The sequence below is a fragment of the Hylaeus anthracinus genome, unplaced genomic scaffold (genome assembly GCF_026225885.1).
Source record: "Hylaeus anthracinus isolate JK02 unplaced genomic scaffold, UHH_iyHylAnth1.0_haploid 11982, whole genome shotgun sequence".
Taxonomy (NCBI): domain Eukaryota; kingdom Metazoa; phylum Arthropoda; class Insecta; order Hymenoptera; family Colletidae; genus Hylaeus; species Hylaeus anthracinus.
This window is the reverse complement of record NW_026534330.1, coordinates 588,048-613,675: the sequence shown is the minus strand read 5'-3', so window position 1 is coordinate 613,675 and position 25,628 is coordinate 588,048. Positions and strand designations below refer to the sequence as shown.

Genomic DNA, 25,628 nt, shown 5'->3' with positions numbered 1-25,628 from the left:
CTCTCTCTCTCTCTCTCTCTCTCTCTCTCTCTCTCTCTCTCTCTCTCCCTCTCTCTTCGCTAGTTACGATACGAGCGATGGACTTGCCGTTCCTATCGGGAGGACTTGGGTAAAAAAAAAACGAACAGATAAAAAATTTCCGCTAAATACAATTGCGTCGCCGAGGAAACGAACACGACCAAGTATTGACACGGCGTGGCGCCTTATCACCAAGTGACATGTAACGATGCGGAATTTTATCGTGTTTCGAACATACTTAATAAAACCACTTTTTTGTCCGTGCCGCACGTTTGGAAATGTTGAGCTGGTCATGCACGATTATTGCCACATCATGTCACTCGAGAATTCGGCAAAAGCGACGTCGATGATCGGGAGAGACAGAGATTGGGTAATATCGTTAAAAATATGCAAACATTGTGTTCAGCGACATCAAAGTTTATTTATAAAGCATATGCCGATAAAAAGATACTCGACGCGCCATATAGAGCTTAAAGAATGCGCCGTTTATTGGCCGTAACAAATGGATGAGTAAAAAGAATGGAGCGAAACAGCCGCACGATTTTGATCGTGGTTTATCTTGAACGTAAATTGTTCCAATGATTCTTAATATCTCCACTAATTTCGCGACCATCGTAATGTTTCCCACGAAGCTACGGATTTTCGCTGAATTCTACGGGAATTTGCTGTACGAACCTTGAGCACAGGATTGAAATGCCCGATTCGCGTAACCACGAGCTACCTTAATCGCTACCAGCATGTACAACGGCCAGCTTAATGGCATCGAGCTCTGTATAAAGTAATTATCGATACGAGTTTACGTGAATGAGATTGCACGCGAAACAGCGGCGTCCTTGGGACGCAGAACCCTGACAAAAATTGACGGTATTTCGCGCAATTTTGCATGCATTATCGCGCGCTAATTATTATAAACGGCAAACTGTAATTGCTACATTTGCGTTCAACGATAACAGAGGAACGATCGATACAAATTACAGTTTTAATTTATCGGTGGATCGATCAAAATGGAATCGTCAATTCTCGCTTTACTTGGCTTCAATTAATGCCCTAACTAGGTATAATTGGCGCGTGTGTGTCCTAATCGATCGAAATATTTCCACGCCAGGATTAATTATTATGTAAAACTAACTAAGGCTAGTTTAAGATTAGCTAATTGCCTCTAATTGAAAAAATGTACGGGCGAAAGAAGAGCAGCATAACTTTCTAACGAATGCAACAGAATTTCAGGACATCCTGACCGATACGATTAGTCCGGTATCTAAGTGGCAAACCTAGCATGTCGTACACCTACGCATTGAAATTCTATCTCGTTAATTGACGCGGAAACGGAGAACGAATTCGTCGTTAACGACATTGGGTCAAAATTGAATACGAAGTTCAGACATCGTAACAAATCGCGAAACTTTGCACGAATAATGGATGTAGTTAAGTTCTTGCACTTGTACGTATGTTAAATAATCGCTAAAAACGATTGATAGGTACAAATTATATTTGAGAATAGTGACAATGATTTATAGCAGGCAGTTACTTCGGTCGAACTCGTATCAGAAGCATTGATAATTTACGCTTCGGTATTTTCAATTCATCCGAAAGTCACATTTAATTCGAACAATTTCGTGGTCGACGGTAAATTATAAATGTACGATACAACGAACGGATATAATCACGCGCAAGGCCATCGATTATCCATCTTCCTAGTTTGCGTGGAACACGACCAGTTGTTGTCGATAAATCAATACCCTCTAATTGCCACGAATGCAATGATTGCGTTAGTGATTCTTCAGTTTCGAATGTCTTAACCAATTTACAGAACGAAAGAAAAGAATACCTAGAATCGTAATCAATGCACGAAAGACGAGGAAAAAGAGAGAGAAGCAACGCAAAACGGAAGTATAAAAAGATAAGGAAAATAAGACAACAGGTTGAAAGAAGAAGGGAAAAAGTAGCATAACGACTGGAAGAGAGAAATAAAGTAAAAACAGATGGAGACGAGCGAGGGAGTGTGATGTGGCTATATGTGTGTGCAGTCGTGCAATTCGTCCTTGGATTTATATAATAGGGAAGGAAGAGAAAAATCTCAGAAAAGAATAAAAGATGAAAGTTGTAAATTTTCTAAAATCATCAAATTTATGGAAGCTACAACAGTGAATGAGCCCTATAACGAATAGACCGTGGCGTGACGTCAGAAGAATGTTTTCGTAGATCTATTTTTCTAAAGGTTATCGAGAAATAACTAAAATGATCGGTTAGCTAAATTGAAGTAACGTTCCTGTGTTCGAAGTTTCGATACGAGTCCCTGCGCAGAACGAAAGGGTTGAACAGCGACGCACAAGGAGAGGGGTTAATTCGCACTAGCTTGAGGTAGGACGTGTACGAACGGTCGACAGGTGTCGCCACGTTGCAACACATGCTTGACTCGGTCAAGCGATAATAATTCTCACGTGTCCTCTGTCAAGCGGTACCGTGGCTTCAATTCACTGTATGCGAGACACTATATGTAGGTTAAAGACACGCCGTTATACTATTGCGTAATAGAGAATGTAGTTGCCTAACTAACCGGCTTTCTTGACTGTTTTCACGAACAAACGTCAAAGAAAAACGAAACGCAAGTTACGTCGACTTTTGACCGATCGGTCTATCCGTTGCAATGCTAAACAGAATACGTAAGCTGTAAGGAGAGCATCGATTCCTTGTTACAATCTATCTCTCCTAAATGTATATATAATATGTATGTATACATATATAAAAGAGACACGCGTAGGGATCGAGCCAAGAGAAGAGGGTACAGTCAAAATCAAAAGTGAGATGCGTGACATAGATTTGGCCGAGAGCAATTTTCAGAGGAAGACTCTCCCAAAGAAGAATGGCATATTTGTAGGGATTTGGAGATGAACGGAGGATGGATCGAAAAGGGAATTGTTTGCCAATATCACGGTCAAATACCGCGAATGCGGTCACTGAACTAGTTCCGTTTCGACCCTGACACTGCCATTGCCCCCAGGTCGCGATTTGTGTCAGAGGCTCAATATTGCCGCGGTTTTATTTGCATGCACAATTACTTACCCCTCTCGCTGGACTCCATCTCGCAAAGGCTTCTGATACCGTGCTGGACGTACGGCACACGAAACGAGTATCGAGCAAGTACACGTGGAATATTACTTGTGGATTTCGGCCCGCCAGCTCAAAATTCACCACGATATAAACATGGCCGGTCACTCTCTTGTCACAATTACCGTGGGGTCGTTGAACTTTTCCAAAATCGAGAGACTGCGCCGTGGAACACTACAACTATATATCTTTTTTCAGTGTACGCGAAAAATGGTAAACTACTGTAACTTGGTGCGTGCCACCTAAAAATAGATCGTGAATTCGGCGATTGTTTTGACTAACAATATGGTTTGCAACCTACTCGGAGGTGGCGCTACGCATTGGATCTCTCTGATGGCGTCTCCAACATCACCGCTAGAGGACTACGAACACAAATCGATTCTCGTAAGTTCTTCGATGAAATAAAATTTCTTGGACGAATCTAGATCCATACTGCCGATACGTAGTTGACGATCAAAATGAAATGTTCCTATACAGCAAAATTTAGTAATAAATAGTTAGGACATTTATTTGTCTGATTATACATAATATACCTGCACTGTGCTTACATTAGGCGCTACAAACTTCTGTGGTTATAGAAACGGTGCTCTTCTACTTGTAAAATGTTTTTTTCAAGGAACATCAATGAAACAGAAATATTTTAGAAATGCCATATGTGTACGTTTAAATGAATCGGTAATGGTCTCACCGTGTTGCATTTCTTTAAAGGTATGCGAACTTTTGTCACGGCATTCATGAAATATACCGATTGCTGTCAGTTTAAAAGACAAAAAACATACTATACTCTTTTTTATACGAAATCTTTCGTTATTTGTTATTGTTATAATCGGTGAAACATTCCCATTGTCATTGTTACGCTTGCAATAAAATTACGATAAAACCGTGTAACCTCCAAACCTCTTGAAAGATTTTTAAATCTATTATGGTAAAATATTCGACCAATCTATTGTAAACAATAGAATCTAAACATACAATAATAACATTTAATTTATATGAAATTTATACTATGTAATAAATGTATAACTTTTTTGATATATTGTAGTATTTCTTGATCAAAAAAATTATTTTCAGAGAAGCAGACATGAATACAACAATAAGTTCAGTCGAAGGTGGCGGTGATAAACGTGTACCAGAGACAACTGTGCAAAGTATAGCACAAAATTTAACTACGATACAAAGCATACAAAATGTGCAGAGTGTTGTACAAAGTAATATACAAAATATCCAATCTACTCAAACTATAGTAGGATCTGTTGGAACACCTACTAATCTTATAGGCAAATCCATATCGATGGATACAAATCCAAAACTACCCCTAATGAAACCTGTAGTTCCATCCGGTACTACGTCAACTTCAGAGACTAATAAAATAACTACAACGGTAATAGAAACTAGTGCAAGAAGTGTAAAATTCTTTGCAATTATTAACCATAGAAAATTATAATGCAAATCATTTTTTTTGTAGCTTTGTTCTGTGGGTTCTACAGTAAGAATAATATCACCAGGTATGTTAAGTACAGTGGAACGTCAGAATCAACCACAAACTCAGCAATTATTACAACAGACACAACAGGTAACAAGTATGCCAGCAACGTATCATGTACCTCGAGGGGCAGCTGCAGTTGCCAATATATCTGCTCCAAGATCAACAGTGGCTACTCCTATTGTTAGAGCAAATACAGGGCAGACTGTTCCTACTACAAGGCCTGGGTATATATAATTTATCTAATATCTATAAAAAATTGTAAAACTAGTGCACAGATCTGATATTGCTTCTTTTAGGATAAGTACAACTATTTCAAACCCTCAATGGCAACCTAAAACAACATCAGTTGTGTATGCACAACCTCAAAGACATCCTGTACCTCCAGTTGGTCGAATTTCTAGACCACCATCCACTGTGTATAGCAGTCAACAACCTCGTTTAATTACGCCATCGAGCCAAGGAAGATCTGTACAAGCAACAATGGTTACTGGAGTTCCTGGCACTCCGTCCAGATTAATAGCGCCTGTTCTTCAGGCAAACAATAGTATTACAAGGTTACCAGTCTCGCAAAGTAGATTACCCACTCCCCAAGTGACAAATGTATCTCAAACTACACAGCCCAGCAGATCTTCAACTCAGGCTATTCAAGTAAATTATTATGTCTCTTTAATTTATCGATCAAAATTTTAAATATTATTACTGTAATAATTAGACCTATTCCGTTTTAAAATTATAGCCCAATCAATCAAACAGACCTCTAAGTACTGGTACAGGTACCGTAAATCGTATAGCCGTATCAACACCTGTAGTTGGAGCCACGAATCGAATAAGTGGTACCGCTTCGGTGACCGTTCAACCAACAGTCGGACGACAACTATCAATTAACACAGTGGCTGGTCCATCAACTGGTACTGTTAGTCGAATTGTTATCCCATCTCAGCAAGTAGGTATAAAAATAGTCTCTATATTTGATTTAAAAAATAATGCGTTAGCGTATCGAATAACAAATAAAATTGTTACCATGATAGGTTCAGCAACAACCGTCACAACCACAAACAGCACCTCGCGTTGTTCAAACGGTTACCTGTTTGTCAAATCTCAGTACAGTGTCCCGAGTAATTACTACAGCCGCGAGTACATCGAGTGTAACAAGAATACCACAACCGGCGCCTACTACAGTTGCTAGAATTACTGGAATGTCTTTACATCCGTTACCTTTAGCACCTGCGAGAGCTACATCGGCATCTGTTAAAACAGTACAAGCTCAAAGCGTCGGACCAACCGTTCAAATCAAACCTTCTCAACAATCTGGATTACGAGTTCCATCGGCTAGTAGTACGAACAATAATTCGAATACTATACCCGCTCAGTCGGTTCAAGGGCAATATTTGCATCCACCACACACCGCTACCTACTATTCTTTCGAACCCACAGGTAATTCGTCATCGTTACTCCTATCAGTACTTTTATAACGAACTTATCTTCATGGTATTACGTAGGAACGTATTCTCAGTACCGGCAAACTCCGGTAAGATTACTCGTGGAACCAGGATACGATGAACCACATACCAAACCGAATGCATCTCCAAGACCAAGTATACTTAGAAAAAGGGATCATGACAATTCACCGATAAAAGGTACAGACCTAACAAATTAAATTTTGAGAGTAACATATGACTACTAACCTCCATATTGTTAGGTGTAGCAAAGAATTTAGTTCCTGTACTTGCATCTTTACCACCTGTCGCAACATCCAGTCCTCCTTGTTCACCGAGAGGAGATCAAGATGGTGGAGGTTGTCAAAGTTCCGGATCTACTACAGTTTCGGCGACATCATCACCAGGTCTCGACGAAGAACCAGAACAATCTAGAATTACTATAAATCCAACGGTGGAGATGTCCCCAAGAAAAAAGCCACGGAAACAACAACTTACCGGCGTAGAATTAACGGAATCAAGATGTACAGAAGAAGAAATGCAATTTATTACGGACGATAGAATGAAGAAAGAGCTTAAGGAAGACTCAAAAGAAAAATCTTTGGATAAAAGACAAAATTTAAACATACCACGTGACATAATTAAATCTCCTACGCAACAGCCAATCGTTGCGATACGAACGCGGCCTACGCCTAGTTTACTAGGTTCGTAAACAAAATATAATTGTAACTGTTCCGTACATGTAACAAAAAATAATTGTCGCCTTTACAGGCCCTTCCTGGAAGAACAGATGGGGCGGTAGACTTCACCATTACAGAAGACCAAGCGAAGTTCGACCTCGCGAAGAAAGACGACCCACAGTTGCAGAAATAGCACAACAGAAACATGTACTACAAAAATTGAATGGTTGGAAAGTGTATCATCTTACTGCGCAAATGGAAGACATTGCTGACCTTGAGAAACAAGTATGTTTACAAATTATTATGAATTATAATAAATATAATTATAATAAATATAATTCTTAGTATATCGAAATAGTAATACTAAAATGATCAATGTGTTGCAGGTACATGAAAAATTAAAAACAACATTGACGATGCTTGAATCGCAACAAAATGTCAGAAATAGACAAGACGATGGACTTGAACGTGTAAATGAATTGATCAAAGGAAACATGCAACGTAGTAGTTTAATTAGTGAAGGAATGAATGAAGCGCGCACGCAGCTTATCGCTATATTTCAACATAAAGCACCTATTACAGATATTTTGCAACGGTGCGGTAACAAACGGGCTCAAAAGAAACGAGATAAATGAGTTAGTGTGCCCATCGAATTGAAATAAACACGTTTATAAGGAACTCTTGCAAGAGCAAGGTTCGAGAAGGAGTTATTTTTATCTGTGTCACAGAATCTACATTATAGGAGTAAAATAAATGGTTTTATAAGTCTATGACACGACTGTCACTAAACATGTTTATAATTTTATTATACGTATCTACAACTTTTTATTTTAATATAATACTTCTTATTCCTCTATTTGTTGAACTGTTCTTTTATCTTTATTATACTAGATAATGTATACATATGTATATACACATATAACTACACCATTAAACGTAATGAGGGGATGAGGGTGTACCCACGGTATACTGTTCAATCTACTTTGTACATACACACAATCATACACAGTACACGTAGGTATGTTACTATGGCGATAACATACTCTGAAATCAATGAATAATGATACTTAGCATTTTATTATTCAGTATTTGTAAAGTTTCAAAACAGTAATCTATTGGTGTAAAATATTAAGATTAGTGTAACGACATGTGGGGATATAGTCCTGCGTTAGACATACAACTTGAAGTTAATAAAAGTGCAACTAATTGCCTAGGTGAATGTCTCGAGGTATTAATTGTAGGTGCTGGCGATGCAAGACATATCGTGAAGACGTTAGCATCATCTTATTTGTACCGCGATCGAATTATTACGTATCATGTAATCGAATCAACATTGGAACAAGTTGCTAGATCTATGCTTTTACTAAGTACATGTTTAGAAAGGGACCTAGGTATGTATAATAGATTTTTAAGCATATTCAGTGATTGTTCCTGTTCAAAATATATTTTTTTATAAAAATATGGAATACGCTTAAGGTTTGCAAGAAGCAACTCGATATTATTTGGAAATATATGGGAATACGCTGGTAAGACCAGCAACAGCCAAGTATTTGGTAAAACATTCTGATCGATTGATGGACATTCCAACAAATACGATTGATTGTACTTGGTTAAGTTTAGAAAACTTCAAGCGCAGAGATAAAGATCGATTAGAAGGAATTTTTAAGTGAGTTCAATTGAAGAAGTTGAAATTTTGTACTTTTCACATTTATCATTAAAACTTTTCATAAGATTTTGGGAGCGTGCAACACGCGAGAATATTCCCGTTGTGGAGTACTGGGATCAAAGAGTTAGAAAATCATTGAAAACAAGATACGATTATCGCGATGGTGTTTTTGACTGGGATTATCATATGGTTTTGAAGTCTAGAGATGTCTCGAATTTAACTATACAAGAATATAGGTATGTTTATTAATTGGTATATGTGTTTGCAAATATAACTTGTTCAATCCTAAGCTAGATTTTGGAGGAACAATGGAATTGCATTCACTTGGTTAGAGGGTGAACCTGCTAGAAGCAATCCAACATTAGTGAGTAATATTATTCAGCATGGACCTGGATTTATACACTATGCTTACTTGGGGGACATTACTAATGGTCCTTTTTTCACATGGGGTTCAGAAGAAGTAAAGATTAATCAAAAGTAAAAATTGTGTTGAACTTGCAGACCATGCATTAACGTATTTTCTATATGATAACATTGAGAAAATTATTTAGTAAATACAGAGCAACAGACATTGCTGAGAGGGAAATAATGCGTTCCATACATGAAATCAGAACAAAAGAACCATTGTGCGATGAACTTATAGCATCCCACAGAGATTCCTCCATCTTAAATGGTACTTTAATGATTGAAATGCCAAGTAATGCAATGGAACAAGAATCATGGAAAAGGGAAAGAAATAAATATAGGAAAGATGATATACCCTGGATAGATATAAAAAATCAAAAGGTATCATATAATAACATACTTAATAAATATGAGAAACAGCCTTTTTTGTACAACAATAAAGTATTTTTAGGTCATTTTTCATCCTGTGACTTCATTGGAGACACTCAAATGTAAAACAGAATATACCAGCAAATTCGACTTTATGTGGATTGCTCATAATATGACGAAACAGTTGCCTAATCTTATTCCATTAGTCAAGAAAGGAGCAATTGTGCTGGTTGAATTACGAAAATATTTAGTAGAGCTGCGAGAGGAAGACTTAGAAAACTTTGTAAAAGAATTGAGGGATATTGGACGAAAAAATGGACTGCGTGAAATTAGCGATATAAATGCTAAAAAGCATTATATTGCTAAATTTTACAAATGTTAAATGATCACGAATTAATAATAAACTTTCCGCCTTCTTCATTTCAAATTTACCCCTCATCATGTTATGTTCTATAGATTATAAACATGTACGTAACGATAATTTTTCACAATGAAGTTTTTACTATATGCTTTATAAAATTAAATGATATTACCATTGTATATAAAATGAATATATACAATGCGAAAGCATAACGTAATATTTCGCTTGACTGCCCAACTATATGAATTTATGTAATAAATCAATTCATCTGAAACGTGAATAAATCAAATATTATGAACGTTTTTATAATAAAATCTTTGCATACTAATAAATATTGTTGAAATGCCTGATAAAAAGAAAATCACCAAATACCATTGCACATAGTGAAAAATCAAACTTTAAGCATGGTTATGAGAATCACCCAAAATCGCGGGAAACGCGTCCTGTTTCTGCTTGATGGCCCGTGGGGTTGAGTTACAAGTTTGTAATACTAACAAATAAACTAGTTTATACGATATTATATTTATTGTCATAATGATATCCACAAAGTACGTGTCGATTTTTGTATGCTAAACGGCAGTGCGTGTCAATATTCTGTGAAATAAAGTAACCCTTGAAAATCGGCCATCGCAGCTATTTTCAGCGATAATGGAAATTGTTTTCGATGCGTAAGCCTTTTATACAGAAGTTCTAAAGTTTATATCCTGCTGGTCGTTGCAAAAGTGTACAAGGTTTCATAACATCGAATTATTGTAGGCCTCGATAAACGAATATGATAAATTAGTTGACAAGCTATGAGCTCTATCAACAGAGTGAACAGCAAGGTGGGCACAATTATTGAATCAAGAGAAGGTGATTTCGGAAACAATTTCGATACAACGAATAACGGCTTTGGCAACGATAAGAAGGAATTTACTGGCGATTTCAGTAGAACCTCACCTGGTAGAAGTCGTTATGGTAGAACGATAAAACCTAAGTCTCCTAAAAATGAGATTGCCAGCTCTCCAAAGGTATTTTGTGTCTCTTGAGATTAATTACAATTTTACCAGTTAAAGATCGATACTATTCCTAACACATTACGATATTAAACAAAGTGATCTTTAATGTTCGTAAATATAATTTTCTTTGTACTATATGCTTTATGTGTATATTTTTTTGTAATATTTTTTCTGTGTAGTTGTTTTGACGATTGATAGAAATATTTGATTATATAATATAACAATATTGATACGCGTATTTTACAGAATTCTAAAATGCCAAAGGCTAAAAAATATCAAAATTCATCCGACAGCAGTAACGAAAGCACGGATGAAAATATTATAACCAACGATGTGGATGATGCAAGCGATTCGTCTACCAGTTTAAGCACCATGGATGAAGCTTCTATGAAAATGGTTGCTTCATCTGTACAGTGCAATTGGATATTAGGCCAATTAGCATGGGCTAGAGTAGGTAATTTTCCTTTCTGGCCCTGTGTGATAACACTTGATCCAGTTTTAATGACCTACAATAAATTAAAAGGTACATTCTTTTGTGTAAGGTTAATGTTATTAATTTTGAGGTAACTAATTTTGATTTATTTCAAACAAACCATTTGTTTGACCAGCCACTGCCAGATCACAGATATTAATGGTGCATGTTCAATACTTTGGTGACAAAGGTCGTCACAGTTGGGTCTCTTCAAATTCTATGATACCATTTACAAATCTTGCTGACTTTAAGAAATTGTCAGAATCGATAACTGCAGAAATTAAGAAGAGAGATCCAAAATATGCTGCTGCATTTATTATAAAACCTGGAATTAAGTCCAAATGGGAAAGCGCGGTTGAAGAAGCTATGGAAGTTCAACCAATGAGCAACGACGAGAGAGCAAATACTTTTAAACCAAAAGAAAAGAATGCAAAAAGCAGATCACCAAAAACACTCGCATTAGATGAAAAAGATAAAACTAATAAGAGGAAGTATTCAACTGATTTGAGTGGATTGGATATTAAACGCATTAAACGGGAGAATGTAAATGTAGGAATGAAATTTTTAAGATACAATCTTATGTAAAGTTACTATTATAAATATTTAATTTAATATTGTTGCAGGCAGACGAATTAGATAAGCCGCAGTACAAAACAGATGGAACAAAATCTAAGACTTTAAAGTATGAAAATGGTAAGAGTAATTCGAAACTTAATTCGGATACTCCGCCGTTATCTCCGCAAAGTCAAAAGGGCTTGAGTGACGAAGTCTCTATTCCGCAAAAAGTTGACTGTAGGGCTGAAGAGTATAAAAAAGGTGTTTTTGAAGTATATTATGAACGGAACAGAGATATGTTGGAAGATGAATATCCTGATGCGACGGAAAATGATATTAGAAAATATTTGAGGAAAACTTGGGGTACTATGAATTCTGCGTTTCGTAAAAAATATCGAACATATATATCAACAGACACAAGTAGTAGTAGTGTAAAAGAAAGTTCGTCAGACCATGAAGAAGATTTATTGATAGATATAGATGCAAATGTAAAAGACAACAAAAAGTCAAGAATCAAAGTTGAAAAAGAAGAAACGAGTGTTTCGGAAACAAAGCGAAGTAGACCGTATAATCTCTTTAAAGGAATGAAGCAAGAGAAAGTTTGCCAAATTTGTGAAAAAACTGGAAAGTTAACTAGGTGTAAAGGTCCTTGCTATTCATACTTTCATCTATCTTGCGTAAAACCCGGAGAATCTAGTCCAGAACATTCCATCGACGAGAGTACAATGGACGATAAGATTCTCGATGATGTAAAGGAGATTAAACAGAACAATATCGACGACGATGAATATAATGGTACCGTCAACCTAAGAATTGTTATATATATTCATGTATTTCATTTTATTCGATTAAACAAATGTTTTTAATTTTAGGCAAAATCGAAGAACAAGAAGACGAGTTATTCAAATGTATTGATTGTTTGTCAGGCGTAGCACCCGCATGCTTTATATGCAACGAAAGAGAAGGTGATAGAATAAGATGTACTGTATTAGCCTGTGGAAAACATTATCATTCGTCTTGCTTGAAGTCATGGCCGCAAGTAATAGCAAAAACGTTATTTGCCTTGTAAACTGTATCGTGTAAAATGTACTATTTATTATAACAAATATTTTTGCCTTCTTCTTAGTCTCATTGGCAGGGAGGCCGTTTAACTTGTCCGTATCACGTGTGTCACACGTGCAGTTCGGATAATCCACAGGATAGTCATTCGAGAACACCAAGTGAGAAATTAGCACGATGCGTTCGCTGCCCGTCATCGTATCATACATCTACGTCTTGTTTGCCTGCTGGTTCAATGATTCTAACCGGCAGTCAAATAGTTTGTCCGAAACATTATCAGGCACCTCATCCTCCAGTAAACGCAGCGTGGTGCTTTTTATGTACTAAAGGTGGAAGTCTTATCTGCTGCGATACGTGCCCGACATCTTTTCATCTCGAGTGTCTAGGTAATTATTTCTAATTGAAATACAACACTAGCAGTGATAGCTGTGGTGGTAGTAGTTAGAGATGGAGAAAATTTCATTCGAATAATTATCTTAGGGATTGATGCGCCGGATGGTGCATTTATATGCGAAGACTGTGAAACTGGCAGACTGCCTTTGTACGGGGAAGTAGTATGGGTTAAACTTGGTAATTACCGTTGGTGGCCATCCCGTGTTTGTTATCCCCACGAAATACCTGAAAATATAGAAGCTATACCTCATAGTTTTGGCAAATTTTGTGTAATGTTTTTAGGATCAAATAATTATTATTGGGTTCACAGGTAAGCATTTAGATTTTCTTGTGATAATAAATATGTCTACTGATTACAAAATGTAACGATTGAGCGTTTATCTCCTTTTAGAGGTCGTGCTTTTCTTTATCAGGATGGTGATGCAAATATAAAACCACCAATTGGTAAAAAAAATAATAGAGACGGTACATTTCGTAAAGCGTTAGAGGAAGCTAATCAAATTCATCAACGTTTAAAAATTGAAAGAGCAGCTGCAAAAGATAATGGGCCACGAGGCCTAAAACCTCCGCCTTATGTTAAGCTGAAAGTAAAATTGTCTTCTTTTACATTTACCATTATTTACATCGATGTACATAAACTACTAATTAGCAATAATGTTGGATTTCTAGGTCAATAAACCGGTTGGTAACGTAAAACCGACAGAAGTTGAAAGTATCGTCGCGTGCGATTGCGATGCGGAATGGGAGAATCCGTGTGCACCTGGAACAGATTGTTTGAATCGAATATTATTAGTCGAATGTAGTCCTGGCATTTGTCCAGCTGGTCCAAAGTGTAATAATCAGGCATTTGTAAGAAGACAATATCCAGCTATGGAACCGTTTCATACTACTGGTCGTGGTTGGGGTCTTAGAAGTTTAGAATTAATTACCGCGGGACAATTTGTTATCGAGTATGTAGGGGAAGTTATAGACGAGGCTGAATACAAACGGAGGCTACATAGAAAAAAAGAATTAAAGAACGAGAATTTTTATTTTTTAACTATAGATAATAATAGAACGATCGATGCCGAACCAAAAGGCAATTTAAGTCGATTTATGAGTGAGTATTTCGTGTTTTTAAGAAATAAGAAAGGATGAACTTACACTTTAACCTACTGTTTTTGGAATGCAGATCATTCGTGTTCACCAAATTGCGAGACACAAAAATGGACGGTAAATGGGGATACGCGCATAGGTCTGTTTGCGTTATGCGATATAGACCCCGGTGAAGAATTAACTTTTAATTATAATTTAGCTTGCGATGGTGAAACTCGAAAGCCCTGTTTGTGTGGTGCACCAAATTGTAGTGGATTCATAGGTTTAAAGGTACAGAAATCACAAGTAACGGCACCTTTGATTCAACAAAAAAAGTTCGAGAAAATAGACAAAATAAAACGTCAGAGAAGGTGTGTACAATTACAAATATTTTTGTTTCACCGACTCTTTGCTTTAAGATAACATTGATTCTCCTTCGACATTAGATCAAGGAAACATGTGACTTGTTGGAGCTGTGGACAAGAAATCGACAAGTTAGAAGATTTTGTGGTTTGTGATCAAAAAACATGCAATAAAAAGTACCACAATGCTTGCGTAGAAATTGACGGTACAGATTCAAGGTTTAGTTGTCCTTGGCATCATTGCACGGAATGTGGCCGTAGAACATCCGCGCATTGTGCATTCTGTAGCGTTGCCTTTTGTCAAGGTAATTATTATATGCTGTGTTCATTATCACATTCAAAAAGCATTTGTATTTATCAATTAAAAATAAATGTGCTACCGTTGTTTGCAGTACATCTTGACGGAAACTTGTTCGAATATGGTGAAAAGGGTGGTTTTGTTTGCAAACTTCACGAAAGTATGGAAATGCAAAGATCATCTATCGAAGATGAAAAAGATTATTCGGATAATGATACCGAAACAGACAAAGAATATTCTTCCACAGACTCCGGTAGTCCTCTCGCAATCATGGAAAAAGCAGTACCACGTGAACCATCGCCAAGAGTTTCCATAGTAGAGGTGAGATAAATGAAACACTGTAATAAAAATACCATCATTCCAAAGTGTGAGGAAAGATAAGCAATCATACAGGCTCTCTGATGCTCGTCCATAGCTTTCAGAAGTACTTTATGTTTCGTATATAGATAGCTTCTTTTATTTTATTTACATTATTTACATATTAACGTAAAACAAGTTGGCGATGAATTGCGTTGGTGGTGGTAAGCATGAACAGAAAATTGTACACAAAATAATGAATTTGAAGATAGTATACCACTGAGCGAACTTTTGATCGACGAAGAATCCTTTTTATTCATCAGTGTTTTTATCTCAAATCATTCATGTATGTTACTTTTTACGTTGAGGTAATATTTACGAAGTTTTCAAATTTCGGTTATATGTAACCTTCCATACTTATATGAGGAATACATAAATTATGTTAGCTTCTACATGTCATCGACGACTTCGCTATGTTCTAAATTCATTTTTCGAATTCTAATTAACGCTATGCTGCGTTCATTTTGTATATTCACCGGGATACAAAAACATGCGATTATTGTTGAAATTCTATGCAAATGATACGATATCACTGTTGATGTAACATTCACGGTTCGTATGTTTCCAAAAAAGAAAGATTAATGATAATTAACTTTTTTTTTTTTTTGTAATTATTTTTCATTGTTCCCAGCATCCTCTCCCTGACATTGGCAGTAGTGAGAAGTAGTAACAAACAAACATGTTCTGTTTAAGTTTATACGTTCAAGTGAGTGTATACTTTTGCTATTATCTCTTTGGACCTCTTTTAGTTTGTAGTGTAATTGTAGTAACAGAAAAATTCCTAACTTCCAGTTAACAAACGATTTATTTATCGCTAATTAATTATTTACTTTTACGTATATATTGGTGAGTAAATTTATTGGTTCGACATAGACTTTCAAATCGTATCATTGTATATATATTTTTATTGTGGGCAGTCGCGTTACTTGTAGCACTTTAGTGCACGTAATTGGCTGTAAACCTGAGTTTCTTTTTGAATTTATGTAGAGTATTATGCTTCCTAATGAGTATTTACGAGAAGTAGCATTTGTCAAAAGTAATAGTAGGATTGCGTCGAGATTAATGAAATAGATCTCATAAATGGCAATATGCCTCGTAGGTTCATCCAAGCAGTGAAGAAAGCGAAGAATCTCAGAAAGAAGATGACGAGGATGTAATACAATCTACTGGTTTTATGCCATACGAATATAGTTTGCAAAGTATGAAGAGAAAAACATTACATCGATTGTCCCTAAGATTAAAAAAGGAGGAGGATCAAGTAGAAGAGTTAAATAATCTTACATCTAGTCAACTAGAGGCCATAATCGGTGGCAGTCTGTTCGAGTGAACAGTGTATCTTCTTATTTACAAAACACTATTCATTTCTCAATTAGACCAATCGAATAAAAAATTTTATTTATCATAATAATGTTCCAAACTTTCAAAAGTTCTTAGCAATTCGTTTCCAGAAATATTATTTATCGATTAACATGAATTTTGTTGTTTATCTAAAAGTAAAACATAACACATCCCCAAAGTAATCATACATTTCTTTTATATAAGTATTCATTAATTGTAATACGAGTATTTAATTTGAAAGTGTAACATACTAATTCAGTGCCTTGTCGAAATTAGTTTGAACTCTTATACAAGTGAACTTACAAGGGCCCAATATTTACTTTTAGAGATGTCTATGAGCCAGTTGAATACTTTCTTTGTCCTTCGCTTTCCGTTCGAAATTTGTATTTATTTTAAGAACAATTTGCATCGGCTAAGTAATAGGTTATCAGCCGCCGAAGCAACTATACGTTCACACTGCCTTGTAAATGTTTGAAAACTTGTATTACATGAATTATGTTATTTTTAACAATACTTAGGATTAGTATTAAGACGTCGAATAATCGAAATCATTACGCATTATCCATAACGATTCGTTTAGGTGTTTTTTGTTAAATTATAATGTGCGATAAAGGAATTTTTAGACTTTTGCTTAATTGTGACTATCGTAAAGTGAAGAATAATCAAATTTTGTTAATAGTTTTTTCCTTATATATATATATATATTTAAAATTGTACATACGAATTAGTGTGCTCGGTTAGTAAAAATGTGAGACAAAAATTGAATGCAAAAAAAAACAGTTTTGTGTAAGATAAGCGAAAATGACTATGTCACTTCCCAACTTTTAGTATATATTTAGTACGATTTTCTTAACCGTAAGTGTAAAAAAAACTTCAAAAAAAAAAAAAAAAAAAAAAAAATGGACACAAGTACATATAACATTCTCGTACGGTTAGTATTTGTAATTATTTATAAAAGTGTGCGTATGTTGCTTGCACATATCATGTGGAGTATATTATTACTGTTGTTCTAAAGAAATTTTCAATAGCTCGCGCAATTCATTATCGGATTTCAATACTACTTGCGGAACAATCGCAATTATGTAGTTAAAATTATTTAAAAACAAATGAGCACAAAGGTACAAGAAAAAGAATCGATAACGGAATAATAGCTTCCGCAAAATTGTGAATGGCAAAACGTAAAAAACGCAGATAAATAATAATATCGATTATTATTATTGTTGTTGTTGTTGTTATTATTATTATTTGGATAATACTTTATTTTTACATTTCGATAATATAAGTACAAATTCAATATTATCAAATTTCTTTTTTGACGCCTGATTATTTAATTTCAATGCTTTTATAAGTGAAACATTACGTTACTTATGCTGACTTTAAAACTTCCGCGTTGAGAAATCTTAATGCTTTATGAATAAGTTGGATTATATTCACAAATGACTAGTTTTATCGTAGTTACTTGCACGATATTGCGATATATGGAATTTTAATAATCAGTCACAGCGTTTAAAATGTTTCATTGCGTTTGCACTGAATTATTCGTTAATGCACCACTTGCGCGTTCAACATCTCAATTAAATTGCGTTTAATATATGTGTTAGACGCTTTGACTGTTGTAAATGATATTTACGCTTGCGATTCTTTACCATAATCTTGATAAAGTTTTGGACTCTCTTGGACCGTAGAAGTATTGTTACTTATTATGAGATTGAGATCAGAATTCGACGCGGTAGATGGGATTTCTTCTATAGGAGTCTGTTGTTCCTTTCGTAACACGGGCGCAACAAAATTTTGACCAGACGATAGATCTCTTTTCAACATTTGTGTCTGTAAATAAATTGACTTTATATTAAATTAAAATTAGCAGTCGAAGGAACAGGAATACTTTTGTGACTTCTGTACCTTAGACTTTGATCTGGGTAAGGTAGCTCCGGTGACAAGACCTAAAATGCTTGCGGCAAGACCAGTAAGTTGTACAGCAGCCAAGGGCGACAAGCCTCCTCGTACTAAACCTAAAGCCAATAACGCGGCTTGAGCCAAAATCGGTGCGACTCCGGTAGCATTAGCCGCTGCTCCTGCTAACTGACCACCCCCCACGCTTGGTCCGTACGCGAAACATAGATTGTGTCTGTCCACCTGTGTAACGTATTTGTTTATCAACATTTTATATATAATAATGTTGATGACCTTTAATGTGAATTGTTAAACATACCAGATGTTTTACTATAAGATATAGCAACCCAAAAGGTGTAATCAACGGACAAGCTAAGCTGTACACTGTTGTCATAGTAAAAACTAAGAGTAACCAGGCATAATGAGCACCTAGTGGAAATTCCCATAATACTGCTTTTCTAATATGTATTCTTTCCGCCTTACTACGAGCTATACATAATCTGAAGGTATACAACGCGAGTTCAGGAAATCTGACGAGCTCCAAGCCACTTCCAAGCAAGGCTGCGGTAATAACATAATTTACAAACAGAGCGCCCTATAAAAACGTAATTGTATTTATGCATAAATATATTTGATACGATTCTAGGACGTATTAATTACAGCATAAACATAATCTCACCTGATCAGGTAAAAATACACACTCCCAGTTTATTGTGTTATTCGCTGGATTCACAGTCCGCTCGAAAAATGCCTTGGCACTGGTTAGGCCTAAACTAGGTAATATGAGGACCATCAGTAGTAAAAGCAGCAATGTTTTTGTCATTACTGCCCGATTTAGACCGCTTCTAGTCCAATGTCTAACTAACGATTCACTTCTTGCTACTAATACAGGCATTAAAGCAGCCACGCTGACTAATATTACAGTTGGAAAAAAAGACGAAACTATTGGACTAAAATTCTTAATTTTATCTGTGATCGGTAGGTTGTTTAAAGCGGATAGTATTACCTGAAATCAGACATTACAAATATATTGAATGAAAATGCGATTAAAGTAGGTATCAACTTAATCAGCGACAGTTTATCAATAGTAAATGACTTACAAATGGTGTAGTAAGAAAAAACAATATGATGCCCAAAGCAAAATTGATCAAAACAGCATTTAAATACCAACACGGTCTTGGTATGCTTAGGTTTTCCCAAAAAATATCGGATGGTGTCGGTGCGTAATTAACAACCCATTTCATGCTTGGCGACGAATTTAGTTGTTTTCGCATTGTTCTAGCTTCTCCAGATGTACCTGTTTATTGATATCATTATTATTATTATTACTGTTATTTCATTGCAATAGCACTAACTGACCTAAAGTCACAAAAGCTACTCCTAGAGGCCTAGTTAGTGCGACCCTTTTTTCTTCTTCGACTAACGCAGTCAATCGCATTTCTTCGTTCATGTAAAATTCATAGGCATCGATTTTCTATAGAAGAAATAAGATATTTATCTGCGGATTTGGTACAATATTTCCAGATATAAATTACATACATATTTACAACAACAACCAATCACTTGGCCACACGGATATGGATACATTTTTAAAGGTTCTCTTTTTCTTGCATAGTTTTCGCAGTATAAACGAGCTTGCTCAACACAATCCTTTTTCATGTCTAATGCTGAAAGTCGTCTAATATCATAAGCTAACGTAACGTCTTCCACTGTTAAAGTAGGAAACGCTTCTCTGAAAGTAATAATGAAGTAAAATGAAGTTTTTGACGTTTTATGTTAATACGAATTACATACTTGAAATATTCGATAAGGGTCTGAACTTTACACTGATGCTCTGGTATTTCAGTAATTAATAATGTTCTAGCTGCCAATTCACCACCGTGTCTCGCGTTCTGCACCTACACAGTATAAAAGTATAACAGTGTAAAAATATTTATTTCCCCATGTGCCAATAACATACCATACCTTTTTTAAAAAATGTCTCATAACATAACTTCCAACTGGTAAATAAGATAAGATTAACATTGTATGCACCCAAATCCATGTAGACATTGGATCTAAGTTTGACAATGTTGTATGGCCAAATGTTGCATCATCTCCTTGCATACTTCCATGGAAATTAATTGGTAAAGCTATGCATAAGGATACAATAACCATTAAGCCTGTTAAGATGATTAAATGACGTTCAAATGATATATATAATAAACCATCAGGTCCAGCTCGTTTTAGTAATTCATCATCCCTAGAATTATAATGGCAAAGTATTATTTTGTGGTTTATTATAAATATTACTTACTGTACTTTATTATACTTACGTAACTTTGAATGCAGTGACAACCCATGATAGAAAGCCTCCATCAACTTGTGAAAGTTCCGAATTAACAGAAGATTCTATGCATATTGCATCTGTATCTCTAGCCTCGTTGTCCGCGTAAAATATTTCCATCCATCTATCATCTGTTTTGTTCAATAATGCAAGACGTCCATAATTCCAGGCTTTCTTGCGTAATAAACCAAACAATATAAAAAGGAACAAAAATCCAATAAAATTTAGCAATAAATTTTCAGGAATGCCTGCATAAACATCTGTTATTATCGTTGTATTATATTTTAGTGTCGAAATACATGAATTTACGGAGGGATTTTCACGTAGATTTAAACTGAAATACAAAAGATAACAACATTATAATAAGTTTATTATAAATATTTAGTTACAAAAAGAACTTTACATTCAATGTAAAATACTCTGAATATATTGCCCAGGAATCAATTACTATCGAGAATTTATATACATGTTTAGTAAATGTATACATTGATAAGAGGTTAAGAAAAAAAGTCGTACAAGTGTATTATTAATTCAATATAAAAAATTACTAAGTTGCATTCCAATAGATACAAAATTAATTTCAAAAAATCTAAGAATTTTTATCATAGGATTTATCAACTATACACACGTATAATATATATGTGTATAGTAAAAAGCTTTATTCGATAAATAATATCAAAGGTTATAACAAAAGATTTAAATAACATTATTATTCGATATACTGTACGAGGCAATTAATCGATCTTGTGAATAATTGAAAATATGTCATGCAATAATTAAAGAACAGTTACAAAATACGTTTGAAGAAAGATCGGAAGTTTGCCACTTACTGAAAATAATTGTCGCCCATACTTGTTAAGATATTTATATTAGTTTACGGTTAGATAAACACAAAGACGCATGTTAACCAAAGTGTGTCAATTTGACACATCATATGGGAATGTCGTTGGTTACAAACAGATGTAAGAATACGCGCTGACGTAGCTAACTAAACCTAGCTTAACCTGAGTGCTGTGATTACAAGAGATAGCACGAATTCACTCGATCTTAATATTGATAATGGTCTTTGTTTATGCTGGTCTTTTATCATCATGACTAACAACCAATTAAATTTCCTTATAAAAGTAAAATTATTTATTTATTTAGTATCATTACACTCGATAATAGAGATAGATACATTTAAAAAAACATATGTAAAGGAATATTTATAATTAATCTAATATCGAATAAATCGATAAATAAATAAATAAATATATATATATTAATATAGACATATTTGACATGATATATGACACTTAACTAAATAATAAGTGAATCAATTAAATATACAATTTTTGTTATATGCATTATGCATAATTGTGTTGACATTTAAATACAATGGAATTTTATCTATTAAATTAATTAAACAATTCGATATTTGTAAAAATTATTTTATACATGATTCGTGTTTAGTTTTAATCGAAAATATCGCTTTTGAATTAAATAGTACTATTTTACTACTTGTATTTACTCTTCTGAGTGTTAGAATTTATCTGATGTCGTTGGTATTGATTGTATGGTTGTAATTCTCCCGTTGTAATACAATCCAAAACCCAGCTTTCTTTTAAACCTTTTGTGCCAATTACAATTTTCGCGGTTTCTGGATCATCGGTAAGACGACCACCTGCAGTTTTTATTAGATCTTTCATCGCATCATACGGAGGTTTTGTATCTTTCTCGACGTATATACACCCACAAGCAGTAAACAATTCAGGGACATAGGATGTTCCAAATAATTGCCTGTCTTTGCGGTTTTCCTGGAAATTACAAATCATAAATCAATAATGCTTTTTATCATACATTTTGCGCATAATGTACACAGCATGTTTCTTTTCAATGTAAAATTACCAGCACTGCTTTTGAAAAATGTGCCATTTCGTATTCTTCTGGATCTAACCACGCATTGTTTTCTAAAGACTTCAAAATCCATTCAAATTTAACGAGCCAACAGCCTCGTATAATTCCGTGCAGTAGATTTATCGTACGCACACCCGTGGTTACTACGTGTGTTGTTCGTTTCGTAACGCGTGCTTCAAGTTTTGCATGACCAAGAGATTTAACAACACTTTTAATTATATTTTTATCACTGGAACAAGATACAGAATATAAAAAAAATATGTAAGTTGAGAAAAAGTAGAGGATAAGGACATCTCTTACTCATTGGATAGACCTGTTGCAACAATACTTATTTTTTGTGTTTTTCTTTTTGATGACGACGTACTAGTTAAACCTTTATCAGCCTGGAAATCATTTAACGAATTGCTACTCAAAGTACCTATACGCGGTTTAATCTTATTTTCTCTCTCTTCTTCTAATTTCTTTAAAATATCTTCTTCAACAATTTTTTTAACAGTCATCTTTTTACTTATAATTTTTCTTGTTTTTTTGGAAGGTTTCTTCTTATTAGGGAAAATACAATTATCATCATCCTCCAACAGTAACTGTTCACTGCTTTGTCTCTCAATGAATTTTATATTATTTTCATTACTTTTTGAATTGACTTTATTTTTTATATGTTGTTTCTTTTTTTTCTTGCGTCTTTTTGTATGCATTGGATATACAGGTGGTAAATGTTCATGCTCCATTGGAGAGAATGATAATAATTGAGAACATTCACGAAGAGGCAATAGCTTCTTACATTTTCTTTTACCAGCTAGTACTGTTGCATTTGTTGTATTCTGATCTTTTTTTAATTCGCTCCCATCCATTGATTCTTGTATGAGTACAGATGTTTGCAATTTACTACGGTGTGTTTCACAAGAAGACGAGTCATTTAAAATAATCGATTGACGAGGATTTCTGCATTCTGCATTTTCGTCATTATGAAAATTACTATTAAGCGAATGTGCTACAGTGTTCTGCCTCAATTGTGGTTTTAATAATGTTGGATATGGAGTAGCTTCAACATAGCTATGATTATCCCGAGTTTTATTTACAATTTTATCTTGTGTCTTATGCATATTAGAAGTGGTAGTAAGATTTTCTTCTGCATCTGTATTTTTGCTTACCACATCATTCGATACTGACAATTTCCTTTTGTTATTATTTTCTTGCAAACATAATTTATTTGATGTATCTAAGGATGTATTCATTTGCAACGAAGTACAATTGTTATTTATGCTTTCTTGTACTTCTTCAGAGACAGAAGAATACTTACCTTTCTCTTGTCTGTCTCTACTGTTTTTATTATACTTTCTCTGCTTTCTTCTGTGGTATTTATTATTTATATCAATGGATGTATTTACATTCAAAGAAGTACGTATTGTATCTGCACTATTACTTGGGATTGCTTGTATACTCTGGTCATTATAGTGTACTTTAGTACTTTGTTCATAAATGTTATTAATTAAAGAGGATTTTTCTAACCCTTTACAAATTTGATTTGATGGTTCAGAAACTTCTACAGTTGCCTGTAGCGAAGATTGCTGTTTGTCATTTGATATAATTCCTCCCTGAAAATGAGCTATTTCCATGGGACAAACATTTTTGTTTGTATGACTGTTTGAAGGAGATAATTCACTTTCAGTCTGAGAACATTCTTCAGTCTCTGGATCTAATATTTGGTCATTTATCATTGTTGAACAACCAATAGGTACTGCCATAAATATGCTATCATCTTCTGAAATACTTGAAATAGAAGCAGATGGATTTTTACAAGCAACAGAATGAGATAGATTTAAAGTATTAGGTCTTTTATTACTTCCAGCTAGTACAATGCTACTCCTATAGCTTCTGTCTTTTGATAGTGATGAACACAATATTGGAGAATTACTATTTCCATTTACATTATTGTTACACATGTTTGTATCATTTAAGTGTCTGCTTCCATTGAACAATCGTCTTCTCTTCAATTTATGTTGCTTTCTCAGGTCCTTGATATCTTTATTGTTACACATATCTTTTGGTGTACTACCAATGAATTGGTTTATACTGTTTTGTGTATCTTTATGTTCAATTCTATCAGAAATATTCGATATTGTGGATACTTTACTATTGGCAGCATTATACATACAATCATTATTAGAGATTGAAAACTTAGACTCTAAAATTATACGTGTCTTAACAGAAAGCTCATTTTGTATGTCAAATACTTGCTTAGTCTTGGTTAAAATAGCTTCCTTCAATCTTTCGCAATCTCTATTTAAAATTTCGTCGTTGGCACTCATGTTCTCTAGAAGTATAGATCTTTGTTTACTCTTAGAATGTCCATATTTACCACCCTTTGAAGTTGTAGGTGTATTATCATTGTATCCAGCATCTATTTGTCTCAATGATCCATTGCCAGAGTCTACCAAATTTGAGCAACAACTTAAATTGACTGCCAACGAGCTACGTTGACATTTTAAGCTATCACATTCATCAGACATATTTTCCGCCAGTGTCTTTACTTTATTTGGACTGAATTTTTATTATACGTTGTTTGTTTCAGATCATAATCCAAACGGTGTAAATCTTCTTAAACATCACTTTAATAGTCAATACCACACACGATACAATTTATAACTGTACATATTGTAGACACTATTGTATACAAACTTCGACTGTTATAATTTCTTATAGAACTATTGTAATTACAATGTTAATAAATAATTATACGCGATACGAACATTGTAGCGTTATTGTAATCATATATGATGTATGATTGTAATTAACAACACGTTTGAACATGTTCGACATGTTTGAATCCATGCTTTTGAAGTTATCTGTTACAGCGTACTCGCATGATGACGACCTTAACGGTAAATAATTAACTAGAATAATTAATCAGCTTATGAATTTCTTGATGGAATATTAACATTTTTAATAATTTAACCATTTGCGGTCCAAATTTATTGATTTTAATGTATTAGTCGAGCTTCACTCGACATGCGACCGCAAAGGGTTAAAGCATCTTATTGGACTCCTAATATCTCATTTGCCTTATAATAAACTTAA

At 34.6% G+C, this 25,628-nt stretch overlaps 6 protein-coding genes across 10 annotated transcripts in view; 3 read left to right on the top strand and 3 right to left on the bottom strand.

Moving 5' to 3' along the window:
• Positions 1-3,381, bottom strand: part of LOC128885991 (retinoic acid receptor RXR) — a 36,072-nt gene extending 32,691 nt beyond the window's left edge. The window contains exon 1 of one of the 2 annotated variants that reach the window (XM_054140470.1): positions 3,082-3,381. In XM_054140470.1, coding sequence (XP_053996445.1) covers positions 3,082-3,100 — 19 coding nt within the window. In that variant the 5' untranslated portion in view covers positions 3,101-3,381. The remainder of the gene's footprint in view (positions 1-3,081) is intronic. The other variant, XM_054140469.1, reaches the window with a different exon arrangement.
• Positions 3,382-3,655: 274 nt separating this feature from the next.
• Positions 3,656-7,499, top strand: LOC128885979 (histone deacetylase complex subunit SAP130). Its single transcript, XM_054140443.1, has 10 exons — positions 3,656-3,834; positions 4,198-4,507; positions 4,592-4,836; positions 4,909-5,260; positions 5,349-5,555; positions 5,641-6,046; positions 6,112-6,249; positions 6,312-6,752; positions 6,820-7,013; positions 7,115-7,499. The coding sequence occupies exons 2-10, from the start codon at positions 4,208-4,210 to the stop codon at positions 7,361-7,363; spliced, it is 2,532 nt and encodes an 843-aa protein (XP_053996418.1). The 5' UTR covers positions 3,656-3,834; positions 4,198-4,207; the 3' UTR covers positions 7,364-7,499.
• A 234-nt stretch (positions 7,500-7,733) lies between these two features.
• On the top strand, positions 7,734-10,154 carry LOC128885990 (dynein axonemal assembly factor 3). The gene is made up of 6 exons (XM_054140465.1): positions 7,734-8,119; positions 8,205-8,394; positions 8,460-8,630; positions 8,689-8,871; positions 8,946-9,180; positions 9,251-10,154. Exons 1-6 carry the CDS (start codon positions 7,876-7,878, stop codon positions 9,548-9,550), a joined length of 1,323 nt encoding a protein of 440 aa, XP_053996440.1. The 5' UTR covers positions 7,734-7,875; the 3' UTR covers positions 9,551-10,154.
• Positions 9,988-25,475, top strand: LOC128885976 (histone-lysine N-methyltransferase NSD2). Of its 4 annotated transcripts, XM_054140439.1 has the most exons (15): positions 9,988-10,197; positions 10,286-10,539; positions 10,774-11,050; positions 11,136-11,548; positions 11,623-12,349; positions 12,427-12,593; positions 12,681-12,999; positions 13,094-13,316; positions 13,398-13,593; positions 13,676-14,105; positions 14,178-14,451; positions 14,527-14,747; positions 14,835-15,061; positions 15,729-15,803; positions 16,197-16,336. In XM_054140439.1, exons 2-14 carry the CDS (start codon positions 10,324-10,326, stop codon positions 15,762-15,764), a joined length of 3,726 nt encoding a protein of 1,241 aa, XP_053996414.1. In that variant the 5' UTR covers positions 9,988-10,197; positions 10,286-10,323; the 3' UTR covers positions 15,765-15,803; positions 16,197-16,336. The 4 variants fall into 4 exon arrangements, with proteins under 4 accessions (XP_053996414.1, XP_053996415.1, XP_053996412.1 ...); XM_054140440.1 differs by lacking the exons at positions 15,729-15,803; positions 16,197-16,336 and adding an exon at positions 25,123-25,475; XM_054140437.1 differs by lacking the exon at positions 15,729-15,803 and having other exon boundaries at positions 9,990-10,197; positions 11,136-11,542; positions 16,197-17,874.
• On the bottom strand, positions 17,130-21,628 carry LOC128885980 (calcium permeable stress-gated cation channel 1). The gene is made up of 11 exons (XM_054140444.1): positions 21,485-21,628; positions 20,644-20,988; positions 20,294-20,570; positions 20,123-20,226; positions 19,868-20,060; positions 19,688-19,802; positions 19,429-19,625; positions 19,008-19,334; positions 18,648-18,923; positions 18,338-18,571; positions 17,130-18,262 (listed from the first exon to the last, which is right to left on the bottom strand). The coding sequence occupies exons 1-11, from the start codon at positions 21,502-21,504 to the stop codon at positions 18,062-18,064; spliced, it is 2,289 nt and encodes a 762-aa protein (XP_053996419.1). The 5' UTR covers positions 21,505-21,628; the 3' UTR covers positions 17,130-18,061.
• On the bottom strand, positions 21,946-25,144 carry LOC128885978 (probable basic-leucine zipper transcription factor J). The gene is made up of 3 exons (XM_054140442.1): positions 22,851-25,144; positions 22,542-22,779; positions 21,946-22,450 (listed from the first exon to the last, which is right to left on the bottom strand). Exons 1-3 carry the CDS (start codon positions 25,058-25,060, stop codon positions 22,151-22,153), a joined length of 2,748 nt encoding a protein of 915 aa, XP_053996417.1. The 5' UTR covers positions 25,061-25,144; the 3' UTR covers positions 21,946-22,150.
• Positions 25,476-25,628: the final 153 nt, after the last annotated feature.